Raw genomic sequence first — 10,736 nt, 5'->3', positions numbered from 1 at the left:
GTGTGTGTGTGTGTATATATGTGTGTGTTTGAGAGAGAGATGCTAATGCAATGTATATCTTTGATACATTGACTGAATAGTTTACTCTTGTTGAAATAGAAGTTCACATAGGGGAAAAACATATACACTTGTATACATATTTATTTAGAAACGGATGTTTTAACTTCTGTAGTTATTTTTGATTGAGAGCAAACAAGGAACTGTAGCCTATTTCAACTGCTCAGTGCAACTTCCACATAGTTTTTCCCAGGTCTCCAAAGTCTAAAGTCTACAGATATTTAATCTCACAAACCAGAAGTTTAAAGTCTACTGAGATTTAATCTCACAAACAAAGTATGTATAAAGGACGAATAACTAATGGCTGAATGTCACTATTTTCAACATTTTTGGATTAATAGATGCCTGGCTATATCTCATGTTCTGTGATCAAGAACTAATGTGAGTGCCTGCCTTCGAGGCACATACATGGTCCTACTCCCAACCGACCTTTAGTCTTCTGTAGCAGCCACAAGTCTCCGCCTCTCACACGGCGCTAAACCGATCCCCACCCAGTGATCCCCACTCACTCCAAATCCCCTGCCACCACCCCTCAAGCCCCTACCACCGCCAGCCTCTTCCTCCCCAGCCCTGATTCTGAAAACTCTGTCCCTGTGAGAATCCGGCTCTTCACGCAAACCATTTTCTAACTTTGTCCCGAATAGAAAAAAGGAGAAAACAACGCGAAAGTGGAGATAGGAGCAAACCGGATAAGTGTTCTATTGCCCCGATTGTTGGCCCGCGGCGGGGTGCAAAAAGGGCAGGCCGAAAAAAGACCATAAGATGTGGATCTGGTACATCTTGCTTAGTTCGGGGACGGGCTCAAGCTCGGTTGGTAAGTTTTTTTTAATACGTAGTTTTTCGTATTCAAGCTTTTTAATCTGTAGGCGCTTCTAACAGTGCTGTTGTGGCTGCTCTGGAAGGGAAAGAACACGCGTGCTTTCGCAACAGACGTAACAATAACGATATATCATATTTGCCACTTTTGTGTGCACAATATCGTTGTTGTCAAAATGTTACACTGTTACACTGTTACCAGCGCTAACTTCAAGCGGAGTTGGGGTAAAGTATGTGCAACCAACAGGCTGCGAAGTCGATTTAGTTCCGCTACGTCCCGTTGTTTTACTTTTGCCAAACCCGAAAGCAGCGGGCCATTCTCAAATTCCCGTTCTTTTCTTGTGGTGCGTAGGCTGTGTTTCCCAGGACATCGCATTGCATGGCAGTTTATGCCGTTAAACGTTTGGCAGCCATGTGTAGGGCTAGATTGCCTTATACTGTATGTTTGTGAGTAAGGATGCTATGTGACGTGTGAGAGGTAAATCAGAGGGAGAGGAGTCAGAGGACGCAGGGTTGTTATGATCTGAGGTTGTTGACAGGGCAACGTTGACAAGTCAATCTGTGCCCCTGCCCCGCCATGGCAGCTGAAGGGCCGAGTGGGGGCATGGAGAGAAGCCTAGTCTGCCTCTATTTACACTTCTATCAGACTGTGCAGCAGGCAGTAAGTATTACAGAATTACATTACCAGGATACGATTTTCAATGCTTTCAGTATGGCTACATGAACGTGTGGCCTACCATGTATGCCTATATCATTATTGTAAGTACATGTAACCAGAGCCCTATATTGAGAGCAACTAGCCTACACAGGAAAAACTGTAGTAACAATATTGTGTTTATAGTTACATAGTAGATAGTTTTTCATTCAATAAAGTCCAGTGTAGGCTCTAGTATGATGCCTGTTACCAAGTTGCATAGATCGTTCGACACTGTTTGAATAAAGACTGACAGGTGAAGGTTGATTTGCTGTGCAAAACACATTGAGCCACTTTATGAGGGCAATGGGAGTTCAAAAGATGATGCCTTTTTGTTATTCAAACTCAACATGTTTCAGATTTAAAGGCTACGTCAGAGTACTGAGTTGACTTGTCCGCAACGAGAACAGATTTGTCACTTTAAAATGTATGCTAAAAAAAAACATTGCTTTTTAAAGTTTAACAAAACATACAACTCTATGAACAAGTACTACTTTGAACAATTTACACAGATAATGTCACAAAACACATTTACTGGAAGAACTGTGCAGATGCAAAGTTTCGTAACGATATTACGGTAAAATCGCCCTTAGTTTCTAATGCGACAACGTTTTCCAAAAATGAAGATTCAAGGATGTCTGCAAGAAGACATCTATGACATGACACATTGAGTTTCACATTTTTTATTTTTGTTATTGAAGTGAAGTGGATTTTAAACCGCTAACAGAATTACATCATTGGTCCCTGATTTGTACTATACAGAAATGCATAATTATGGGTATGAATATCATTCTCTTCATGGTGATGCATCCTGAACAGGTACACAAATGTAGAAATATGCATTATATGTTTAGCATATTTGGGTATTATTCTACACACAGGGCTATTATTTGAATGAGCTCTGCCCCCAAACGACCACATTTGGTTGGTCCGGACCAGACAAAATCTGAACCAATCATAGACGTCTATGTTTCACAAGTTTGGACATCACAGTATGGCACAGCAGAGTTCAGTACAGTAGAGTACAGTGCATTAAAGCACACATGGTTCTCTACTCCAGTGTGTGCTCTACTGCACTTTACTGAACTCTACTGTACCTTTCTGTACAGGCTCTAACGATGAACTTAGTCTTAAGATGCTTTTGGGAAACCAGGCCCTTTACTGTTCTCTACTGTACTGTACTGTGCTGTCCAAACTTGTGAAACAGACATTTATGATTGGTTCATATTTGGCCCGTCCATGGATGTCCTTGTTACAGTAACAGAAAAGGTCGTAGGTGTCGGTAACGGCCGTGGCTAACTGGCGAGAGAGAGGGAGGGGTTGTCCAGATTGTTTTTATAGTCTTGCTTTGACCACCAGATGACAGAAAGATAAAGAAAACAGTTATGAGCTGAACATAACAGTATGCCAGTGGAAAGGATGGCAGTAGCACGTGACCCAACTGTGTTTTATGATTTCGGTAATTACGAGTTTTAATCACTTAATTCATAAACAAACTTGATATTGGTAAAAACACGAACTAATTGGTACATCTAACTTTCTTTGTTACATATTCATTATTCTCCCTCATGAGGGAGAGAAATTAGAAGTAAATATCTTAAAAATATGTAGGTTTTTGGTAACAGAATTACAAGCATAAGGTTGTGTTTTAAAAATGTACAGTAGGCAAATCATTTATCCGAAACTAAATATAAGTGTTGATATTAGTCAGGGGTCTTTACTTCAACATTCTTATGTTTTCATACGTTTCTCATACCTTTTAAGACTTTTTTGGTAGATGTTTTCCAAAACCACTTTTCTATCTCTATGACCAGAAATCAAAGCCTTTTCTTATTCCTAATTTTAAAAAACCAAAACATTTTTATGCCTTAATAAAAAAAGAGACTTGGCTTTCATTTGACACCCAATATGAACTTCACATGTTGGTGCTCAAGGGTCCCAGACCCAAATCATTTCGCTGTGTAGCCTATTACCTGTCAGTTTGTGAGACACATGCTTTTGAAATAAATATTGTTTTCGCTGCATGTTTGTGCTCTAAAAGGGATGTCTATTTAATTCTGACAAGTAATCAAATCAAATGTTATTTGTCACATGCAGATGTTAATGCGAGTGTAGCGAAATGCTTGTGCTTCTAGTTCCGACAATGCAGTAATAACCAACAAGTAATCTAACCTAACAATTTCACCACAGCTACCTTATACACACACAAGTGTAAAGGGATGAAGAATATGTACATAAAGATATATGAATCTTGATACAGAATGGCATAGACAAGATGCCGTAGATGGTATCGAGTACAGTATATACATATGAGATGGGTAATGTGAACATTATATTAAGTGGCATTGTTTAAAGTGGCTAGTGATACATGTATTACATAAAGATGGCAAGATGCAGTAGGTGGTATAGAGTATGGTATATACACATGAGATGATTAATGTAGGGTATGTAAACATTATATTAAGTGGCATTGTTTAAAGTGGCTAGTGATACATTTTTTTTAAATGTATGGCAGCAGCCACTGAATGCTTTTCTGCTACTCATTTTACATTTTGGAAAGGGGGAAGGTTTTTTAGCTGACTCACTTTTGTCTTGATGTCTTTCTCAGTAACTCTCATTTCACATTTGTTTGGCACTTGTGAACTCTGGTGTAAAACACAGTCTCAGTCTCAGTGTTGCAGTACAGTATGAAGGCCTATATTACTTTAGTTGGTAATATCTTAAACAGTGGTAAATCCATACATATGACACATGCATTAAATGTGTTAAAGTTATATGTTTTAGATTTAGAGGGCTGTCAAACTTCAGGCCTCGACTCTGCGACCGACCCATTTTGGTCTGACCGATCAAGGTCACCCAGACCTGATCTCTCACTCACACACACAGCTGGCTATTATTAATAACAAAGTGAAACCGAGCAAATTAAACCTGCTCATACATTGTAAATATAACTTTCCAAAATGGACTCCAGTTCTGTCTGTTTGTGCTCTACAGAGGCCATTTAATGTGTCTTCCTCCTCCCGTGACTCTGTGTTCAATGGCACCCTGTTCTGTTTGGTTGTAAAGAATTCCCGTCATAATGAACCATATAAATCACAACAGACCTGGCTGGAATAACTTGTGTGTGTGCGTACGGTCTTTTTTGTGGTCTTTTCCAGGCTTGCCCCTGAAGTGAGAGAATGGCCAAAAAAACGTAGTCATTAGCACTATAGAATAGTGGTGTTCCACCATCTTCTCATTGAAGAACCATGTGAATCACCAAAGCTCCACCTGACCTGTCAGAATGAATGCCTAATGAAGTGATCGTGCTAGCGTAGCATATATAGTGAGGTAAAGTATTTGGACAGTAACATTTGTTTTGTTGTTTTGGCTTTGTACTCAGCACTTTGGATTTGTAATGATGCAATGACTATGAGTGCTGACTGTCAACTTTATGTGTGGTTTTTATCCATATCGGGTGAACCATTTAGAAAAGACAGCACTTATAGATAGTCCCCCCCATTTTAGAGAACCAGAAATATTTTGATAAATTCACTGATGTGTAGTCTAAAGTTTAGTGTTTAATACCACATTCCTAGCAAACAATGACTACTACATCAAACTTGTTACTCTACAAACTTGTTGGATGCATTTGCAGTTTGTTTTGGTTGTTTCTGATTATTTTGTTCCCAACATAAATTAATGGGAAATAATGTATTGTGTTATTTTGGAGTCACTTAGTATTAATTAAAATAGAATATGTTTCCTAACAATTCTACATTAATGTGGATGGTACCATGATTACGAATAATCATTCATGAATTGTGAATAATGATGAAAAATAAGTGACACCAAAATGACACAATGCATTTACCATTAATTTACAGTACCAGTCAAAAGTTTGAACACAACACAAGGGTTTCTTTATTTTTACTATTTTCTACATTGTAGAATAATAGTGAAGACATCAAAACTATGAAATAACACATATGGAATCATGTAATAACCAAAAAGTGTTAAACAAATCAAATTATTTTATATTTGAGATTCTTCAAAGTAGCCACCCTTTGCCTTGAAGACAGCTTTGCACACCCTGGACATTCTCTCAACCAGCTTCACCTGGAATGCCTTTCCAAAAGTCTTGAAGGAGTTCCCACATAGGCTGAGCACTTGTTGGCTGCTTTTCCTTCACTCTGCGGTCCAACTCATCTCAAACCATCTCAATTGGTTTGAGGTGGGGGGATTGTGGAGGCCAGATCATCTGATGCAGCACTCCATCACTCTCCTTCATGGTCAAATAGACCTTACACAGGTGTGTTGGGTCATTGTCCTGTTGAAAATCAAATGATAGTCCCACACAAGCGCAAACCAGATAGGATGGCATATCACTGCAGAATGCTGTGGTAGCCATGCTGGTTAAGTGTACCTTGCATTTTAAATAAATCACTGACAGTGTCACCAGCAAAGCACATCACACCACCACCTCCAGGCTTCAAGGTGGAAACTACACATGCAGAGATTATCCATTCACCTACTCTGCGTCTCACAAAGACACGGCGGTTGGAACCAAAAATCTCAAATTTGGACTCATCAGACCAATGGTCAGATATCCACCGGTCTAATGTCCATTGCTCATATTTCTTGGCCCAAGCAAGTGTCTTCTTATTGGTGTCCTGTATTAGTGGTTTCTTTGCAGCAATTCGACCATGAAGGCCTGATTCACGCAGTCTCCTCTGAACAGTTGAGGTTGAGATGTGTCTGTTACTTGAACTCTGTGAAGCTTTTATTTGGGCTGCAATTTTGGAGGCTGGTAACTGTAATTAATTTATCCTGTGCAGCAGAGGTAACTCTGGGTCTTCTTTTCCTGTGGCGGTCCTCAAGACAGCCAGTTTCATCATAGCGCTTGATGGTTTTTGTGACTGCACTTGAAGATTTGTTCAAAATTCTTGACATTTACTGGATTGACTGACCTTCTTGTCTTAAAGTAATGATGGGCTGTCATGTCCCTTTGCTTATTTGAGCTGTTCTTGCCATAATATGGACTTGGTATTTTACCTAATAGCCCTATCTTCTGTATGCCACCCATACCTTGTCACAGCACAACTGATTGGCTCAAACACACTAAGGAAAGAAATTCCGCAAATGAACTTAACAAGGCACACCTGTTAATTGAAATGCATGAAGCTGTTTTTTTGAGAATGCCAAGAGTGCGCAATGCTGTCATCAAGGCAAAGGGTGGCTACTTTGAAGAATCTCAAATATAAAATATATTTTGATTTGTTTAACACTTTTTTGGTTACTACATGATTCCATATGTGTAATTTCATCATTTTGATGTGTTTACTTATTCTACAATGTAGAAAATAGTACAAATAAATAAAAAGTAGGTGTCCAAACTTAATTGGAACTGTATATTGTGAACAATAATCTGAAACACAACCAAAACCAACTGCAAATGCATCCAACAAGTTTGATATAGTTATTGCTTGCTAGGAATATGGGACCAAATACTTAACCTTTGACTACTTTAATACACATACTGCATAAGTGAATTTGTCAGAATACTTTTGGTTCCTTAAAATGTGGGCACTATCTAAACCAGGGTTTCCTAAACTCAGTTCTCAGGACTCCAAGGGGAGAACATTTTGGTTTTTGCTCTAGCACAACACAGCTGATTCACATAATCAACTAATCATCAAGCTTTGATCATTTGAATCAGCTTTGTAGTGTTAGGGCAAAAACAAATGTGCACCCCGTGGGATCCCGACGACCGAGTTTGGGCAATGCTGTTCTAAATGTTTCACCCGATATGGATGAAAATACTTTCAAATTAAAGCTGACAGTCTGCACTTTAAGCACTTTAACCTCATAGTCATTGTACCATTTCAATATAGAGCCAAAAAGTGTCACTGTCCAAATACTTTTGGACCTCACTGTACAGTCATGACCAAAAGTTGAGAATGACACATATTCATTTCCAAAGTTTGCTGCTTCAGTGTCTTGAGATATTTGTAAAATGTTACTATGGAATACTGAATTATAATTATAATTACAAGCATTTCATAAGTGTCAAAGGCATTTGACAATTACATGAAGTTGATGCAAAGAGTCAATATTTGCAGTGTTCACCCTTCTTTTTCAAGACCTCTGCAATCTGCCCTGGCATGCGGTCAATTAACTTCTGGGCCACATCCTGACTGATGGCAGCCCATTCTTGCATAATCAATGCCTGGAGTTTGTCAGAATTTGTGGGTTTTTGTTTGTCCGCCTGCCTCTTGAGGATTGACCACAAGTTCTCAATGGGATTAAGGCCTGTGGAGTTTCCTGGCCATGGACCCAAAATATCGATGTTTTGTTCCCTGAGCCACTTAGTTATCACTTTTGCCTTATGGCAAGGTGCTCCATCATGCTGGAAAAGGCATTGTTCGTCACCAAACTGTTCCTGGATGGTTGGGAGAAGTTGCTCTCGGAGGATGTGTTGGTACCATTCCTGTGGTCCTAGGCAAAATTGTGAGTGAGCCCAATCCCTTGGCTGAGAAGCAACCCCACACATGAATGGTCTCAGGATGCTTTAGTGTTGGCATGACACAGGACTGATGGTAGAACTCACCTGGTCTTCTCTGGACAAGCTTTTTTCCGGATGCCCCAAAAGTCTTTGCCTCACTGTGTGTGCAGATGCACTCACACCTGCCTGCTGCCATTCCCGAGCAAGCTCGGGACTGGTGGTGCCCCGATCCCGAAGCTGAATCAACTTTAGGAGACGGTCCTGGCGCTTGCTGGACTTTCTTGGCCGCCCTGAAGCCTTCTTCACAACAATTGAACTGCTCTCCTTGAAGATCCGATAAATGGTTGATTTAGGTGCAATGTTACTGGCAGCAATATCCTTGCCTGTGAAGCCCTTTTTGTTCAAAGCAATGATGACGGCACGTGTTTCCTTGCAGGTAACCATGTTTGACAGAAGAAGAACAATGATTCCAAGTACCACCCTCCTTTTGAAGCTTCCAGTCAGTTACTCAATCAGCATGACAGTGTGATCTCCAGCCTTGTCCATGCCAACACTCACACCTGTGTTAACGAGAGAGTCAGTGACATGTCAGCTGGTCCTTTTGTGGAAGGGCTGAAGTGCAGTGGAAATGTTTTTTAGGGATTCAGTTATTTGCATGGCAAAGAGGGACGTTGCAATTAATTGCAATTCATCTGATCACTCTTCATAACATTCTGGAGTATATGCAAATTGCCATCATAAACTGAAGCAGCAGACTGTGAAAACTTTTGGCCACGATTGTATGTCAAACCTTATTGCTTGCAGAGTCCTCATGGCCTGATACTGCACAGAAACACACTTCTTTCTATCAGACAGCTACTCTTCCTGGGGTCCAAACAAGGATATGATTTATTCAATGACTATCTCCTATATCTGCCGTCCTCAGATTTGTTATTGTATTTACTGTGAAGCAGCGCGCTAAAAATAACGGCAATGGCAGTGTGAGGAAACAGACAGACGTAAGCATGCCCGATATCGCCATAATCAAGATTAATGTGTTCCATTACAGTCTCAGTAGTACTTCACACTTCAAGACACCGGTGGTTGGAGGTTTTTTATTCATATCCACCATCGGATGCCGTAATAATTTCTCACCTGGTGAGACTCAGAGTCGAGGAGCAGAACCATGTTGTATATGGTTTACCTTTGGTTGATATTGTGCTCCTGGGTTGTTCTATTGTCAGGGAAGGGTGTTTAGTGTGTGTGTGTGTGTGTGTGCGTGTGCGTGTGTGTGTGTGTCCACGCACAAACATCTGTGACTGTATGTGTGTCTGTGCAGTATGTGCATACCGTGTGTGTGTTTTCACTTCAGCTGATATGCTCCCAATCATTGTCTGTTACGAATCCCTGATGGCCCGGCAGTCTAGGGGGGGATGGTAACGAGACCCCGTAAGATAACTCAATGCAAAGTATAATAGTGAAAAAGAATACAACTGACTGGGTTTTTAAACCAAGGGAAAGGGGATGTGATAGGGTAATGGAGACAGGAGGAGGTGTCTTCTAATTGGGGAATGTTGATTGCCACCTGTGATGAGGGGCGAAGGAGAGAAACGAAATACACACACAGGATACACACACACACACACACACACACATACACACACAGGATACCTGTATCCGTAACATTGTCCTACTGTGTCCCTTCAATTAGGCCTGCCTTGGGCCTTCGGGGGGCGCAGTGGTTAAGGGCCCTGTACTGCAGCGCCAGCTGTGCCACCAGAGACTCTGGGTTCGCGCCCAGGCTCTGCCATAACCGGCCGCGACCGGGAGGTCCGTGGGGGAGGGGTTGGCCGGTAGGGATATCCTTGTCTCATCGCGCACCAGCGACTCCTAACCAAGGTTGCCAGGTGCATGGTGTTTCCTCCGACACATTGGTGCGGCTGGCTTCTGGGTTGGATGCGCGCTTTTTTAAGAAGCAGTGCGGCTTGGTTGGGTTGTGTATCAGAGGACGCATGACTTTCAACCGTCCTCTCTCCCGAGACCGTACGGGAGTTGTAGCGATGAGACAAGATAGTAGCTACTAAGCAATTGGATACCACGAAATTGGGGAGAAACCTTGTGTGTGATAGAGTTGGTGCCATTTCCCAGAGTTGTTAAACAAAGCCACATGACTGAAGTCACATTTCAGACCTCCCCAGCATAGCACCATACTTTCAACTCAATACCAGTGCTGTGTTTTGACATGGGCCATGTGTTTTGACATGCTGTGTTTTACAGACATGGGCCAGACAATTACGGACAGAATTCAGTAGTTGAAGCAGATATGAGAATTTCCCACACTGTGCTTTAAAAAGTGCAGACAAATCCTCTATCGGCAATCATTGAATTTCTGAATAAAATACTACGTGTAATGGGATTAATTAGACCACTTGTTTGTTATTCTTTCTGTATTATTTTCATTTCATTTGGATGGGATTCTGTCCATCTCTACCTGATGAAGCATCTCCTTCCATCCAACCTGAGCTCTGCTTTGTGATCTATTAATCATGCTGCGTCATGGAGCTGATCTATCTAGAGATGTATGGATCGAAGGGGAAACAAAAGAAGAGGTTTGAAAAAAAGATTGTCCAGAGAACTCATTAGAAATTGATTGCTGATCGATCCAAAGTGCTTTGCTATTCCATGAAAGGCTCAGTCTCATCATTG

The 10,736-nt window shown here is 41.0% G+C and overlaps 1 protein-coding gene across 1 annotated transcript in view; it reads left to right on the top strand.

Moving 5' to 3' along the window:
* Window positions 1-520: 520 nt before the first annotated feature.
* Window positions 521-10,736, top strand: part of LOC115109513 (low-density lipoprotein receptor class A domain-containing protein 3-like) — a 117,380-nt gene continuing 107,164 nt past the window's right edge. The window contains exon 1 of the mRNA XM_029634470.2: window positions 521-871. Coding sequence (XP_029490330.1) covers window positions 820-871 — 52 coding nt within the window. The 5' untranslated portion in view covers window positions 521-819. The remainder of the gene's footprint in view (window positions 872-10,736) is intronic.

Source organism: Oncorhynchus nerka, linkage group LG25 (genome assembly GCF_034236695.1).
Source record: "Oncorhynchus nerka isolate Pitt River linkage group LG25, Oner_Uvic_2.0, whole genome shotgun sequence".
Lineage (NCBI taxonomy): Eukaryota > Metazoa > Chordata > Actinopteri > Salmoniformes > Salmonidae > Oncorhynchus > Oncorhynchus nerka.
This window is presented reverse-complemented; position numbering and strand designations above follow the sequence as displayed.